This window comes from Corvus hawaiiensis, chromosome Z (assembly GCF_020740725.1).
Source record: "Corvus hawaiiensis isolate bCorHaw1 chromosome Z, bCorHaw1.pri.cur, whole genome shotgun sequence".
Lineage (NCBI taxonomy): Eukaryota > Metazoa > Chordata > Aves > Passeriformes > Corvidae > Corvus > Corvus hawaiiensis.
This window is the reverse complement of record NC_063255.1, coordinates 26423696-26440578: the sequence shown is the minus strand read 5'-3', so window position 1 is coordinate 26440578 and position 16883 is coordinate 26423696. Positions and strand designations below refer to the sequence as shown.

Genomic DNA, 16883 nt, shown 5'->3' with positions numbered 1-16883 from the left:
TAAAAGATACAATTTTTTTATTGGAGAATATTTTCTCAAAAAAGAAGCTACAGGCACCAAACTCCCACAGGAATCACAGTTGACTATCCACAACCTGCCTGTACCTAAAGTGTGTTTTCCAAACTCAGAAACTGCAGGGCAGGAGGCAGCACAGAGCACGACTTCAGGCCTGGTGTTTGCTAATATCATCCATCAGCTGTGTCCTCAGCAACCTTGAGCTGTGAGACATCTCTTGGCACAAGCAGCATATCCGGGCACCATCCTGGGCTGAGCTGGCAGAGCACAAAGAATAAAATATATATATATATGATGTTCCTCTGTATGTCCACACAGTCAGTATTTTCTCCTGAAGGAGGATGTTACTCAGCTATACAATGGTTTTAGGAAGACACTAAACTTTGAACCCATAAAGCAAAACAAACCCCAAAGCACAGCATGATATAAATTATTCTCTCTGTTTTTGAACTGATGTCTTGAAGTGGCTACCTAAAAACAGAGACTAGACAACAATAAGAGAATAAAAGTAGGTATTTATTTGAACGGCCTTCAAAGATACACCCTGGGCAGTCAAAAGGCTACATCCAAGATGGACTCTGGGTCATGAGTTCTTCACAGTTTTGTAAGTTTGGTCCATTTCCATATCAGGGTTAATTCTCCAATTATGACCCCAGTTAATGATGTAATTACCCCAAGTTTGCCCCTCTTCAGAGGCTTTCAGTTTACACATTTTGGGCCCTGGGACAATGGAAGTGTCCTTGGAGAGCAAACTTAGAGAGGTTTTGCTATGTCTAACTAGCGCGAGAGAACAGTAGCTAACAGGCCACACGAAACTTCAGAGCTACACACTAGGCAGTACAGGACTTGAAAAATAGAAAAGTTAAAACCTAAGGCATCAGTACTAAGATGACAAGTTGTATGACCACACTTAATACGGTGTGATTTTCCATTGTTCAATATTCTTATATCTAAAAATAAATGCAGGGCTCCTGGTAGAAGTGCTCTGCGGAGGGTTAACCTTGTTAACCTGCCTGCCAAGTGCTCATACAGCCACTCTCTGATTCCCGCTCCTTAATAGGACAGGAGGAGAAAATAAGATGAAATAGCTCAAGGAAATCACTCACTAATTACCATCAAAGGCAAAACAAATTTGAATCGGGGACAGTTAATTTATTGCCAAGCAAAACAGATTTTGATGGTGAGAAATTTAATGTATTTAAATAGTGCATTTAATCTATAAGGTTCTTCCGAAAAAATATCCGTCTTTTTAGTGACTGCTCTGTGTTGGAAGAAAAGAAAAGAAAAGAAAAGAAAAGAAAAGAAAAGAAAAGAAAAGAAAAGAAAAGAAAAGAAAAGAAAAGAAAAGAAAAGAGAAAAGAAAAGAGAAAAGAAAAGAAAAGAAAAGAAAAGAAAAGAAAAGAAAAGAAAAGAAAAGAAAAGAAAAGAAAAGAAAAGAAAAGAATAAAAATTAGTTCCTTGTCTGTTTCCTTGACAAGGAAAACCTGACCAAACATCACTAACTTTGTCATGGACTCACAACTAACAGCTGGGCCAAATACCTTCCCCATTAACTCTAAGTGGCTGCACTTGTGATGCCATTACTCCTCTGGTCTGATAGGAGGGGAGAGAAAGAAAAAAAAGAAAGAAAAAATGGTCAGAAGGAAGAGACAGAAATCCCAAAAGCAGCTCACATCAAAACTCCCTTCCTTGTTTTCTAGAAGTTTGCCTAGTGAAAATATCTGGAAATAGCTTTATCTCTAAAGTTCAAAAAAATTACTTGCACTTCAATAGCTGCTTTCAGAAAATTAGACTGGCTGAGTCATCCCACAGGGGAAGAAACCAAACCAAACCAAACCAAAAAACTCCAAAAAAACCCAAAACAACACAAAAAAACCAACCAGCCAACCAACCAACCAAAAAACCACAAAACAAAAAGCCACACCAAAACCCAAACCACAGTCTTTCACCTCAGTGATCCCCTGTAGGCCATGGCAAATGCAAAGCATACCTACCCTATTAATGACTTGTATTTAGCATGTGCAGTTTATTGTCTCCTCAGCTGTGCAATAGAGTGATGTCCTGGCACAGAGGAAAAGCTTTCAGTTCGGTGTCAACAACATTCCTGCACTAGGGCATTGCAGCAGGGGTTGGGGTTGTGGCTGATTCAGCCTGCAGCAGAGATGGCCTTGGGACACCTAAGAGCATCCCTGTGTCTGTGGGGAAGGGATGGCGTGGCCAGGGCCAGGCTTTTGATGGAAACACCTGGTAGGAGTCTCAGGCACGTAACATCAGCTGTGTGCTGAAGAGAAGGTGTGTCCTGCGTTACGGATTCAGACTCTTAATCCACATCAAATGGCAGCATTTCTAAGGCTGTCCTAACATCGCCTCTCCAAAATCTGCTTATACTATTAAGTTCAGCCTCATGGGGTTTTTTTGATAGAAAGGCATACAAGGTCCTTTCTCCAAAGACAAAACAACCAGGTATATGTTTGTTGTGTGGTCATGTCTATGAAGAGCAGGAAGATGGTGCACAAACTTGCTTTAATGTTGAGAATAGATTAATGCACTTCCCCACAAAAGAATTTACAGTAGCATACAAATGGCAACATTATTCTCAAACAAAAAGCCTGATGTCTGACAGCCACCAGTAAAATTTTCCAGGAAGCATGAAAGAACAAACTGATATTTAGAGTGAGATGCCATGCTAAGTCTGCAATACTTTGTGGTCAAAAGGTTTCTTAAGCAAAAAACCTCTTCTTACTGACAGAATACAGGGGGAGTGGAATTTATTCTCTCTATAGTTGTTAATTTGCCTTTTGAACTTCTGTAAACTTTGTCCACACAGTCTTTAGCATAATTCATCAGTCCTCTAGGAATCCTGAGTACAACAAGTAGGTCAGTAGATTGCATTAGGGCTAGGAGTTCTCTTTCTCATTTAGCTCTTCCTGGAGTATTTCATTTTTCCTTGCTTCAGTTTCTTCATAACAAAAATGAATGTAAACAAAATGTTCATCAAAAATGCAGAATCATGATGAAACGTGATGTGAAAGCATAGTAAATTCTAGGTAGTACAGGGGGAGAACTCTACAAGAGCTCTTAGTGGATGAATGGGATCGAGGAAGTGAATTTGTAAGCAGAAACAAAAATTTATTTAAACTGCAAAGCTGTGGGCACACCTGACAGGTGAATTTCTTCCTCAATATCAGGTTTGAATTCTAGACTGCTAAAATCTGACACCACACACCTCCACTAAGACAGGAAAAATTTGAAGATGGGTGAAAGAGGCAGGTTTTTTCATTGGATAATGGATATTCGGCTAAACAGTGCAATCAGAACTTAGATTTGAAAAGAAGTACGTATTTCAATTAATTTTGAGAAGCTTGGGAGTTTTTAGAATCTTCATCTTTCTGCCCCATGAAAAAGAAATATAGTGGGGACAAAATCACTGTGATGAAGGCTCTTTTTTGGTAACATCATGGTTGAACCCCAGTCAGCAGCTCAGCCCCACTTGCTCACTCCTCTCCCAGTGGGATGGGAGAGGGAATTGGAAGGATTAAGTGGGAAAACCTGTGGGTTGAGATAATAGGCAAAGCCACACACAGTATAACCCCATGAGTAAGCTGCCAGTGATCCAGCTTACTCACTGGTGGGGAAGTGTGAGAAACAGAAAAGGTCTTGATTCTGTGCAAATTCTGAACCCTCTGTACATCACAAATACAAAACAGGGTCCCATTATCACCCACTTTGAAGGAAATTAATTCTGTCCCAGTCAAACCCAGTATACAGCTGTGTGTGCCAGCAAGGTATGGTTCATTTTAGATGAGGAAGCAAAGATTGCTCAGTCAATGATGCAATAGAAATAATAAATGTTTAATAATTCTTTAACTCATTTAAGCAGCTCTGTTATGAGCTTGATTACACAGGAATCAGTAAAACTAAGTTTGGGAAATGCCTTAAATTAGCCATTTGCTTTGAATATCTGTTACTGTATTTAGTGACATGGTGGAATTAGAATGGACTCAGTCCATCACAAAATGTTTTCATCATTAAAATCCATTCACACATTTGCACTTCTCCTAGCATATGCTTCTCATTCCAGCTGTGCAAATTAATAGCTTTGGGTATTTCTTTACCTACTTAGGCTTACTTTAGTATACAGGTCTAGTTCTGAACCTTGTTTAAAAAAAAGGTATCAAACTTCTGAGCGCCTCAAGTTGCAATGGACATTTTACAATTGGAAAGTGACTCTTCCAGGGAGAGACTTGGAGCTGAAGGGCTTTGCAGTGTGCTGGAATCCACTGCAGAGTTTCATGGTAACACCTGAAGAATGCACTGCATACTCTATCCCAGGCATATTGGTCAGAGATTTCATCCTCTTGGATTGTTTGCCTTCCCACACCCAGCTTGATGTCCATTGATATCAAAGGCATCTTCATTTCACTGACACAGTTACATCACTGTGGCAGCAAAAATTACTGTCACTGGAGGATGCACCCCTGGCTCCAGCTCGGATTCTTCATTCAATGCAGAGCTGTATCTTGTTTTTTCAGGCTGTTTGCTCCAGCAGAATCTCTCTGGCAGAAGTGTTTACCAAGGCCCAAAGAAGCAAACAGTGAAACAAACCCCAGTTTCTGCTCTGCTGTTTTTGCTGTAGCTGGCCAGTATAAATTTGTCAGAGTCACAGAGAGGGACAGAGCTCTGAAATGAAGAACTGCTCTTTTTTCTTGCTTCATGAACATATTATTGACACAGCACCACATTTCAGTGTTTGGCAATGGGAATATCTACAGCAGGCACGTGGCTTTTAGTCAGAGAAATGAGAGTCCGGGCACCATGGACAACAACTTGGTCATCATTTTTCTTTATTTGCTTGTCGCTACTGTATTTTCTAAAAGCTGAACAGTCACTGTCAGCTGACTGGCCCTGAAACTGATTGAAGTCATGAAAGCTCAACCAGCTCATGCCATTTGAAGGCATCAAATTCAACCATGAACAGAGCTGCAAGCTGCACAATACTTATACTGCTAACTGTACTTGTGCCTGTAGCTTAAAACACCCCAGAAGCTCAGTGTTCTAGGAATCTCACCGTCAGCTGAGGGCCTTGAAAAATTCCTAACTTAGGACAGTGGTACCTCTAGCAAAAACTCGCAGTGTAATCACATAATAATAAAAGTCTTATGGAAATAGAATATTTTTTCTGAAAATGAATGATTGAAAAATAGACTTACTTTTTTTTTTTTTTTTTTTTTTTTTTTTAATTTGAGGATAGAACCATTTTCTACTTGGAGAGGTCTGGACAAAACACGTCTGGGTGACCCTGCCTCAGTTTCCCTTTATCAGCTTTCCTCATTGAATCACACTTGGTCTCCTGCTTTATTGACTTTCCTTCTTGCATGGTCTACTGATAGTATATTGTTTATATAAACAGACTCATGTCTGTGTCTCAGTTGAAGTACGTTGTAAAGAAAGAGAGCTGGAAATCACTGGTCCTCTCTCCAACTAGCCTTTTATGTCAAGCTGTAAGTTCTTCTAGCTCCTGGTGTGTCTGTCTCCTGGTTTCCCAGTGCCATTCACTCTCTTATTCAAGTTTTCCCTACTTACAAAATCATTTAAGATAAAACCAGTTGAAATTTGCATTACTAAGACACAAGAGTGAGTGGCAGGGAAGGTGATTTGACCCAAAACACTGTGCTAAGTGTGTGCAGCACCTTCATTTTGGGGGAGGCTGTGAGATGAGAGTGTGTGGAATATTTCCCATGTGTTGGGGTGTGTGCATCTGACACTGTGCCTGTTTCTTAGGGAGCCTCACACTATCCAGAGAGGACTCCCCCCTGCATTTCATAGTCATGCCAAATTCTCTTAGAGACTTACCCTGCTCTTCTTCTCTGTCTTCCCTGAAGACAATAAATGTTTGAAGTGATCAAGGGATGCAGAAACACCCCCAAAATGCAACCTCCCCTAGGATATCCCAGGGCTTGATTAATTATTTTTACTTTTATTATCAAAATTACAATTTCAAACAATCTGTGATATACTTTTTGCAGTGCTTAACAGTAACTCATGAGGATGCTGACAGTATTGAGGGTGTTCCGCTGATGAAATTAAAGTGCTGAAATAGCAAAATTACAGAGGCTTCTTAATCATTTCGGCTAACATCCCGGAAAATGGGTCACTTGTGAAAAACAAGTGCAAAAACATCCTTCCTCATACCCAGTCATGACAGTAACTCCTAAACTCTACCTGTGTGAGTAATGTCAAGGAATTTAAAATCAGTGTATGGAAACTGTAGTTAAATAATTTTTTTATATATTTATTACTCTTGAGATACTCAAAATTGTCATACTGTAACCTGGAGAAAATTCACCCCAGGACACCACTCTCACAAGATGCAAAATGCTCTTTTGTATTTTCCTATGTGTCCATTTGAGGAAGAAGCAAAGAATGTTCTGCAATACTTTTTTTGAGTCCAATTATAACACTTGCTTTGAAAAGAGATGGATGGCTGCAGGCTGAGCAGTGATTGTTTGCATACCTTTTACGTTTTCATGGAATCAATGAACACTGGACTTCCCACGCGTTCAAATGGCATGGGAAAAGTCCTTTAGTGCATGCAAGTGCTTAAAATTACCTCAACTTTAATCACAGAATCTCTCACAATACCTCACCTCTCTTTTCAGCATTTATGTTTGAAATGTCAAGGTAGAGGTTTTTCAGTGTTAAACTTTCCAGATTTCACTACTTTTGCTTCCTTTTATTGGAGACAGGGACACAAAATCCTTGAGCTTCCTTGAAAAACCAGGAGCTGCCAGATTTTCAGCATCCTCTGTGAGTTATGACAGCACTGAAGCAGCAATTGACAAATCCCTTGACATGCAAGGTCTAGTGATTTCCATCAAAGAGATGTAGCACTCAGACATAGCTCCAATCATTTTGTTCTTGGTTGACTGGTTTTCATTTGTTTCTGGAGGACCTTGCTGATTTTTAGGCTTTTGTTTTTAAAGTATATTTTTGTGCATTTTGGATACTATTACATTGATTAGAAAGAACACACTAAAGTACCAAGATGCACCCATTGCACCTTGAAAAGCTGGCAAGCAAAAACACAGTGTTTCAGTGAACTTGTTCACGTGGTTTGTTATGTTCCTCTCTCTTATTTGCAGATGGGGTTAAAGTGGAGTAAGAGAGGCAGAAAAGGCTGAAAGAGAATAAAAAATGTCACCCTAGTGATGTTCAGGAGCTTTCCTAAGCTTTGTTTGCCTTGCTTGAGCTGCCCTGCAAGCATTGCATGGAAGGGAGGGATGGGCTTCAGAGAAGGCAGAGAATTTTGCTGTGGAGCCTGAGAAAACCCTGCAAAAAGTTGAGCAGACACAAGGATGTAACATGCTGATGTGGCCACAAGTCTCTGGTTCCCTGGTGATAAGGGGTATTTGTGGTTTAGACAGGAGAGAGGTTGGACAAACGGGGGGGACTAGGGGAGATCACCCTGATGGCAGGACTGGATCATGCTTGCTTCGAGGAGGGACTAGCTCCTTTTGGGGGTACCTATGTTTGGTTTCCTTATTTTTTCTTTTTTTCTTCTTTTTTTTTAATTGTTGGCGGGGGTGGGGGGTGCCTTTGCTTTTGGTTTTGGTTTTGTTTTGGGTGTTTTTTGGGAGGGTTTTCATACATATCTCATTCTATTTGAAAGGTTGTGAAAAGCACATCCTTCCAAAAAATGGAGCTCTCCTACCCAGATATGGAAAATCCCTGGATGGACCAGAAGACAGCGTGGGTTTATGGCCCTGCAGTTTCTACACATGTGCAGCCTGGGGTCACAAAACAACAAAACCCAACCCATCCAGGCATCATTGTACCTCCTCTCTGAGCTGCCGCTGAGAGGATTGACCTGGAACATGATGCTTCCCTACCAAAGCCTTCCTGGTACTGTGGGGCTTTAGGAGAACTTGAGGGGACAGGGTATAGGCAAAGAGGGGACATTTGAGCAGAGACCTCTGGTCCACATCTGCTTCTTCCCAGCTTCAGCCTCCCTCTCTCTTCTCCTCTGCCAACACTACCACATGTCTCCTCTCACTCCACCTTTGTCCTGAAGCAGAGATGTACTAAATATTGGAAGCATCCTTCCACCCCTGCTCAAAGAAAGCATTTTGGTAGAAAAATTGTCCGTGTAGTACTTCACAAACTGACCATCCTCTGGGGGAAGTGCAGAGGGAGGTGCTGATCTCTTCTCCCTGGGATTCATGACAGGACCCATGGAAATGACTCAGAGATGTGTCAGGGCAGGTTCAGACTTCACATGAGGAAACATTTCTCTACCAGGAGGGAGGCCAAACACTGGAACAGGCTTCCTTGAGAGGCATCAGTGTTCCAGAGGCATTTGGACAATGTCTTTAATGTGGCTTTAACTTTGTGTCATCCCTGAAGGGGTCAGGGAGCTGGAATTGATGACAGCTGTAGGTCCCTTTCAAATGAAATACTCTAGTCTAGTCTAGTCTAGTCCGGTCTAGTGTCTAGTCTCTAATCTCGAATTTCTTTCCTCTATTCTAATTTAACAGCAGACAATTTGCATGGAGGTGCTCAGGTCATTTTTCTTCCCCAGGCACCACCCTGTAGCAATCGAAGTCGAGTGCTAGTGTTTCAGCAGGCTGTACCTTTTCCTGCTGGAGAAGGTCAGGTTGAGTATGAAGAGGGTAAGTGACAAACCAGCTCGGCTTGGCTGCTGTGACGGTAAGCAGAAATCACCCAGACAATGACAAATTTGTTCTCACATCACCTCCCTGTGCCTTTGCTTCCCCCTTTTACACTGAAGCCTGTGGGAGCACAGCAGGGGTTTGGCAGAGCCTTTGAGGAGTTGTTAGAACAGACGGGGCCAAGGGGAGCCTTGAACACCAGGACAAGCAGCAACCAACTGGCTTCTTTTTGTGACCATGAGATTTCCCCCATGGGATCTCTATGGTGATGATCACCCTCAGATTGATGGTGTCCCAAACTCAAGGGAATATGGTGGCTGATTATTGTGTAAAGTGTTGCAAAGCCCTTGGGAATAAAAAATTAAATAAATCAGACCAGGAAAAGTCTCTTCCCTGCTTGCCTAAGGTGAGTAATTTGAACGGAAGTGAGAAAAACATCATTTTTCCCATTATCAGCTCCACACAAGGTGGATAATGGGTTTGTTCTGGGCGTATGCTGGGGCTTTTAATAAAAGTCCTCCCAAATAACTCTCAGGCTGCTATTCAACTGCAAGAAATACTTATGATCATCCTCATTGTTTTTATTATTATTACACCACCAGCATTACCATCACAATTACCCATCAAAACATCCGATAGCTCAATTGTAGAAGATCCCAAAGGACACGACAGAAAGAAAAATCCAATTTCCAATTATCCTGTTGGAGCTGAAATGCTCTCATTATGATCAGGCCTGTTCTACGACACCTGAGAGACTGAACCCTTATGAGAGATGCTGTCAGATAAACACTGGAACAGCGCTTTGGGGATTTCAAATGGAAAAGGGGAGGATGGCAGGTGGAGAATGGCCAAACCAAAGAGACCAAAACCACATCTTTGCCCCAGAACAGCCCAAGGACCCAGATAACAGGCCAGCCATTTGGCCAGATGCAGGGCGATGCTGGAGTGTGCTGTAGCCTTATTGCCACCCTCCTTTTCCAAGATGCAGAGTCCTTTGCCAGTGATTCTGCTGTGCTTTGGCCAGAGAGCAGAAACAGATCTTTCTAGGAACAGCAGGTTCCTGAAGGTCACTGCTGTTACCTGTGGGTTTGGTGATCAATACAGCCCACTGAAAAGGATGTTCTAAATGGGTGCATGGCTTGTATCTCTCATCACATGTTCCTGTCTGGGCCGGAGTGCAGTGAGGAAGGCACTACAGTGCCGTCTGTCTGCCCTACCCAGGCACACATGTGGTGCCAAATGCCCTTCCTTGGTTGCTCCCACAAGAAGGAGGCCACAGCCTCCTAACAGCCATCTCTGACTCAGAGTCCAGCTGCACACCTGAGAAGTCTCCACACAATGGAATACGCCTTTTGGTGTAAAATATATGAAGTTTTCCACTGAGGCCCCTATGGACTCATTGCTGACACCTTGCATGACCCAGGCTGTAATGAGAGTGCAAAACTTCTTTAGCTGCCCTGGGCTGCTGCAGGGCCAGGCAGAGCCGTGGGCGCAGGGTGGTGCCCCGGCTGCAGAGAGCAGAGGCAAGCAGTGAGCGGCAGGCGGCCTCCCTGCCGTCCCCTGGCGCAGAGCCCCGGGGTGTCCCCTCCTTTCCCCCCGCCAACATCGGCACACACACTGCTGCATCCGGCACCAAGGGGCCAGGGCCGGGGCCGGGGCCTGGGCCTTAGGCCAGGCTGGCTGTGGCCAGGCCCAGGGACAGCCATGGGCCAAAGGCAGCTGGGCTCGCAGGCTCTTACTTGCAGCTTGGCGACCACCAGCTCCTCTCTCAGGAGGAGAAGTTGCCTCTGGCTCCTCTTGGGGCCGCAGCTCAGAGCCACGTCCGCGTTCAGCACGGCCTCGTCCCCGCTGAGAACCTTCCTGCAGAGCAGAGGGCGGCAGCCGTGACAAAGGCGGCCCTTTCTGCCGCGGGACCCGGCCATGCCGGGGCGGGCCCTGGGGCGGCACTTCCTGCCAGGACAGCCGGTGCTGGCTCTGCACTGGGGAGCCCAGAGCTGGACACCGCCGAGGCCAGGGCTGCTCTCCCTCCACCTGCTGCCAAGGCTTTGCCTCCTGCAGCCCTGCGTGCAGTCGGCTGCCTTGGACCCTGTCTCAGTTTGGAGAAAAATTCTCGGAGAAAAACACTAAATTTAGGGTGCTTCTCTCTAAGGAGAGAGGGCTTCAGGAACTCCCCTTTCTTCTGCCAATGAGAGAAATTGATACCAGCAGGTGAAGGTGCAAAAATACCCTGTTTATTAACAAAAAAATCTAAGGGTACCTGCAAGGCTCAGAAAAAGACAAAATAAAACCTGAACCTTACACCCCACCCCCACCCGGCCGCGTGGCCGAGAGGCAAAGGCGGCGACTGCCCTTCTTTTGTCTCTGGGGGAACGGGGGAGAAAAGAGTTCTCAGCAGCTGGGAACCTGTTGGACTTCTGGCGTGGTCTTCTCCTTGCAGCAGCTGAAGTCAGTGGATTTTAAAGACCTTTCCTCATGTTGGTTCAGCTCTTCCGAGCTCTCCCCCTTCAGGGCGGTCCCAGCGGCTCCCCGGACGGGCCGAAAAGAAAAATAAACAAGCCAAGCCAAAACTTTCACGGAAAAAATCCGAACAAACACTGAGAGGATTCCCGGTACAGCCTCCAGGGTAGGGGAAGGGAGGGGAAAAAATCTTTTTGCTTCACACGAGCAAAAAACCAAAGCAATCCACCAAAAGGAACAATGCAGCGTCCCGGTGCAGAGCACCCGGAGAGAGAGAGATGGAACGGAGCCCACGCAGGAGCCCGAGGCTCCCCGGCCCAGCCCCGGGTCCGTCTGAAAGCTACAGCAGTTGTTCTCTGGGCATAAAGCAGGCAGTGAGGGAGTAAAGCATCACCATAAAATCAGCCCAAGACAAGAAGCCTTTTAGGCTCAAGCTGGGTCGGGGGAGGAGGGTCAGCTTCTCTCCCAGCTCTTGAGCACAAGGTGAGAAAAGAGAAAGGCTGTTAGCCATCAACCCCTTGAAAAGACACATCGTAAGAGAGGAAAGAGAGAGGCAAAGGCACAGTTCTGAGAGGGATGTAGGCAGCACCGAGAGCGGACCACTCCAAGGCAGGTGTGCAACGTGGCAAATGCCACAGGTTTTCCTGTGGGGGAAACAACTCCAAACAAAACACAACACAAAGCCTAAGCATAGTATTAGTGTTTGAATTTTGTGCCATTTCTGGCTGAGAGGACCTGCTGTGCAGTGCTGATGGCCTCTTTCTGCACACGGCTGGTTCTTGCTCATCTCAGGGGTCTACAAAGGCAGAGGAAGGCTTCTCTGTGCTCTTGCCTGGGCAGAGACCAAAGAGCCTTGGGGTGCCCAGTGCTGTTAGCGGGAGAGTGGCTGAAAGTCACCCGGAGGCAGGCAGCCCTCCCCTCCAAGGCTCCAGAGCTACAAGGGCAGAAAACTGTAGCTAAGCTGTATTGCATTAGCACCTTGTTGAGCTTGTCTGTCCTCTGGCCTCTTTCGGGGCAGGCAGTGGAAATCTGAGCTGCTTTCTTAGGGAATTGAGGCTTTGCCTAAATTGGGGCCTTGCTGAAGGCAAAGGCCAAGGAAGGGCTCTGTCATAGGTTAGCAAGCATAGTCCCAGAAGGGGCTTACAGCTTCCTCTGGGACCTGATAGAACCTATCAGCTGGCCAGTTTGAATATGGACAATTCTTTAAGCCACTTAAAGTTGTGACCGCCTCTGTGATCCACACTTAAGAATAGACAAACTCCCCCCCAAGCTCTCTCTCATTTCCGGCGCTGGGACAGGTGGCTGCGGGGCCCGAGTGGGGCCCAGATGGCCCGGTCCAGGCCCTGCTCAGGCCACGGCTCCAGGATAACCCTCCCCAGCAGGGCTGTGGGCAGCCAGAGTGGCTCGGAACCCCCCCGCTCTCCACTGCGGCCAAGATTTCAGCAAAGCGGCACCTCTGTCCGGCAGAGGTTAGGTGACCAACAGCGATAAGCCACACAGCTGCAAGGCCAAGGTGAGATTAACCTTTTTATTGCTGTGAAGAGCTGAAAACCTGAGGGAAGAGAGAGGAGATGCTTAAAGCTGAAAGTCTGTTGTGAAGCTATGATATATCAGAGTATCCCGCTGTAATTTCATGAAGATCTGGGGGGGTGGAGTGTTCAACTCGTAAGCAAAAGCACCTGCGCTGAGATAGGCAGATGCTGACGCAGCTGTAATTTCATGAGAAGTTTGGACAGGGAGAGATGAACCAGATGAGGACTTTTGCTCCAAATGGGAAAGGAGAAAACCTCAGTTCCTAGAGATGGACCAGAGGAGGACTTTTGCTCCAAATGGGAAAGGAGAAACCTCAGTTCCTGGAGATGCTCCCAGAGATAGTCCTAACGATGAAGATGATGAAGACCCTTTGCTCCCAGGGAAGGAGAAGGGCCTCTGTTTTTTGTTTCTGAACAGCTCAACCTTAAAATTGTACCCCAAAAAACTTCAAGAGTGGACCCTCGAAAGCAGTTGCGGGAAAAGCTGCAAGTCGGGGGAAAGGACTCACACGCAGGCAGAGAGACTCCTCTTCCTAAATGGACTGAACAATATTTGGAAGTGGGCGGCTGTCTCGTTGTGATAATGTTTTCATAGCACGAGCAAGAAGAGACTTCTCTTTCTAAATGGACTGAACAAGGTTATTATGGAAGTGGTAAACAGACTGAACATCTCAAGGGCTGTCTTTTCACATTGTCAGTGGGAGAAGGGAGGAAGGTGGGGGGAGGAGGAGAGTTCTGAAGGTGTGGTATAATTTTTTTTTCCCTCTTCTAGGTCTGTTAATAAACTTCTTTATATTCTTTCAAGTTTGGTGCCTGCTTTGCATTTCTCCTAATTCTTATCTCACAGAAGATAAACAGTAATGAGTATTTTGGACCAAACCACTACACTAAATTGGTGTTTCTGCCCAGTTACGAACCGAACCCACGACAGGCTCTCACATGTGCTGCCAGTGCCATAGAAGGCCCCAGAGCAAGAAGGTGTTTTTGGGTGCAGGGATCCCATCTTCACAGTCTGGCCTTGCAGCTTGGCAAAATGCACACGGACATGCAGGCACGTTCCAGCCCCTGACTTCCACTCCAAACTTTTACATTTTCTACAAGGAAAATTCCCATTTTGCCTTCTGCTTGGAAGGGCATGGATTGCCTTGGTTCATGGATCGGCAGCAAGATTCTCCTCCCATGGAAACACTTCCTGGCAGCCTGAAACTCTTCTGCCCACCTACAGCCCATTTGGTGCCACTGGATCATGGGAAGTCCAGAGCAAAAGCATCACCATCCTCTCTTCTGGGAGGAGCTGGTTTCACAGCCCGGCCTCCTGACACCATGCACATGGTCCCTGAAGGGAGGCTGTGGCTAACTGGGGCTCATTCTATTAGGCCAGGGAACAAACAAGGTGAGCAAAGGAAATTACCTCCAGCTGCACCAAAGGAGCTTTAGACTGGATCTCTGGGAAATATTCCTTCCATGAAGAGGATCTCAAGCTTGGGAACAGGCTGCCTAGGGGAATGGCTGAGTCAGCAGCCTCAGAAAGGTTTAAAAGTCATGTGGATGTGGCATTTGGGGACGTGGCTGGTGGGTGGAGTAGGCGGTGTTCAGTTTTCGGTTGGACTGTGTGATCTTCAGGGTCTTTTTTGAGCTCAACGACTCAGGAATTGAAGTGTAGCTCAAGCAGTGTGGAGTCAAGGCTTAGACTCCATGATCCTCAAGGCTGCCTTCAGACATGGGTATCAATGAGCTTGCCAATGGAGGGCAGCTGCTAAGAAAGACAAAAGAAAGAGCAAAGGAAGTTCTTTGAAGAAGATTCACTCAAAATTGGCCTCAAGCAGGACAGCAGGGCCACTCTGAGTGGCTGAGCTGGGCTGGGCACAAAGGGTGGGGCTGGCCTGGCTGTGATGTGCTGTGGCTGCTGTGACATGATGGGGGACGTGTCACAAGGGGGGCAGCTATAAAAGGCCCCAGCAGGTAAGTCTGGCCTGTATTGCTTGGGCAAGCGGTGAGTGCACACGTGGTGGGGAGGCTGGGCTGGGGACAAGGGCCGGGGCAGAAACACTGCAGCCGAGGCTGGGTTCTCCCCCTGCATGCAGGGACAGCCCCTGATGGGAGAGCCTTGGGCCGGGCACAGTGCTGCTGCTGCTGGGGCAGCGGGACAGGCCTTGCTGCCTGCCAGCTGTCTGGGGCCCTGTCCTTCCTGCCCCCAGATCCCTGCGCTTGCCATCCCTGCTGCCCGCGCTGGCAGCTGCCTCCCTCACAGCCCCACTCAAGGCCTTTTCTCCATCCTCTTGCAGACCATGCATTACTGGGTGTTCTGGTTCTTGCTCTTGCAAAGCATTCTTGAGTACCCACAGCCCGTGGATGATGTTCTGGATCTGGTGACGCAAGTGCGCATGGAGGCACGTGCGCTGCGCCTGGAACTGGAGAGGATTCGGCTGGAGCAGGAGGCGGAGCAGCTCATCCTGAAGCAGGGCTGGCAGGTCCTCATTGTTGGTTGGCTCCTGCTCCTTATCTTGTTCCTACTGTTTATCGAGAGGGAAAGGAGCCGGAGGAGAGAGGAGAATGAAGAAGGAAACGTGGATGCAAATGGGGAAGATGATGTTGGAAATGAAGAAGATCATCATGCTCAAGATAACATAGGAAGGACGCTAATGGAGCGCATCCAGTGGCCTGTACAGGACCTGCAGAGAGGCTGCGAGTGGACGATGGACCTGATGGACAATTTCACAATTTACTTTGGACACATCTTGACCAACAGTTTCTACCCGGTGCTGCAACGAGCCATCGGGGTGGGCAGTGCCTTTGAAGGCTGGAGTCCCCGTGAGCAGGATGTTGTGTACTGCCTGCTCATCCCCATGACTCCTCCTCGAGGACACACCTTCCACCTGGAGCAGGACACTGCAGGGCAGAGGCACGGGAGGAACTTCCGTGTCCGCGTGCAGCTGGAGTGCACCTGCAGCAGGGAGCAGCAGGGCGAGAGCATGCTGTGCTTCCTGCACCACCCGGAGGAGGAGCTGAGGAGCAATCAGGATCGCAGCCTCCTAGACACCCTGTGCAGGGGCTCCTACCTCGATGTGCACAAAACGGCCCGCTGGTTCTACCAGCTGGTGAGGGCCATCTGGCCAGCTTTGCCTCAGTCACACACCTGGCATTTAGTGCTTCTGCCCTCCAGACGCTCCTGCCAATTCAAGGTGACCAACGGCGCAGAAAGCTTCCGCATTGAGGTGCTGTTCGGGGTGCGGCAAGGTGCCTCAGACATCTTTGTGAGCAGCCAGCCGAGAGGTGCCGGAACGCCAAGGACAACGTGGCCTGAGACCTACGCCGTGGCAGAGATGAAGTTCTTCAAGTACATTGCCAGGCAGGCCCCCCCTGACAGCTTGCACCTCAGATGCCTGCAGTTCTTCAGCCATGTTCAGCTGGGCATAGGCTTTCCCACCTATACCATCAAGACCATTGTCATGCACCTCCTGAACACCAGAGCCGTGTCACGGTGGCGCAGGAGACATTTCCTGAGCAGACTGATAGATATCAACAGGAGCCTACGCTTATCCCTGGTACAGAAACACCTCAACCACTTCATTGTGGGCAACCAGAGGCTTCCTGAGGAGATCAGTTTGCCCCCAGATGTTCAAATGGCTGAGCCACCCAACCTCTTCCATTGCCTGGTGATGGATCCGGGTGCCTGCTCCCAGGCCATAGGGGAGTACCTGGATCTGCAGCGTCGCATCACAGCAATCCTTAACCCCGGCCACTGAGAGAGCTTCTCCTACACACAGCTGTGCTTGTGCTGCTGGCAGCAGGGAACCACCTCCTAGTACAAATCTGGTCCTTTCAGGAGAAGAGGATGCGTGCCAAGACTCTGGAAAAGGTCCCATGGCCTCTCCTGCCACCTCAGCAGGTGGAGGGCCACAGGAGGCTTTGTTCTACCTCCTTGTATCATTTCATTTTCCAAAAAAAGTCACCCAGGCCCACAGGCAGCCCTACTGGCATAGGAACTTTCCCACTCCTAAGGATGCACATGAAGAGAGCACATGCCTTCCATGCATGGCCAAAGTCACCAAAGCCCACTTGGAACATGCAATTTTTGCCGGCCCTTGGGAAGGGCCAAAAATGAGAGGTTGAAAGAAGCGGGAAGGTGGGAGAGAAAAAGCAAAAAGAAACAGGGAAAAAGCGAGTGAGAGGAAAAATCAGCACTGCTTGCCTGGGATCACTCAATGGA

General features: G+C 47.2%; 1 protein-coding gene and 1 long non-coding RNA gene across 2 annotated transcripts; one reads left to right on the top strand and one right to left on the bottom strand.

Moving 5' to 3' along the window:
* On the bottom strand, nucleotides 1-10574 carry LOC125319500. Its single transcript, XR_007200767.1, has 2 exons — nucleotides 10424-10574; nucleotides 1-272 (listed from the first exon to the last, which is right to left on the bottom strand). It is a non-coding gene; the product is annotated as an uncharacterized LOC125319500 (long non-coding RNA).
* A 4387-nt stretch (nucleotides 10575-14961) lies between these two features.
* LOC125320251 (inositol 1,4,5-trisphosphate receptor-interacting protein-like 1) lies at nucleotides 14962-16419 on the top strand. Its single transcript, XM_048292386.1, has one exon. The coding sequence runs from the start codon at nucleotides 14962-14964 to the stop codon at nucleotides 16417-16419; it is 1458 nt and encodes a 485-aa protein (XP_048148343.1).
* The last annotated feature ends 464 nt before the right edge of the window (nucleotides 16420-16883 follow it).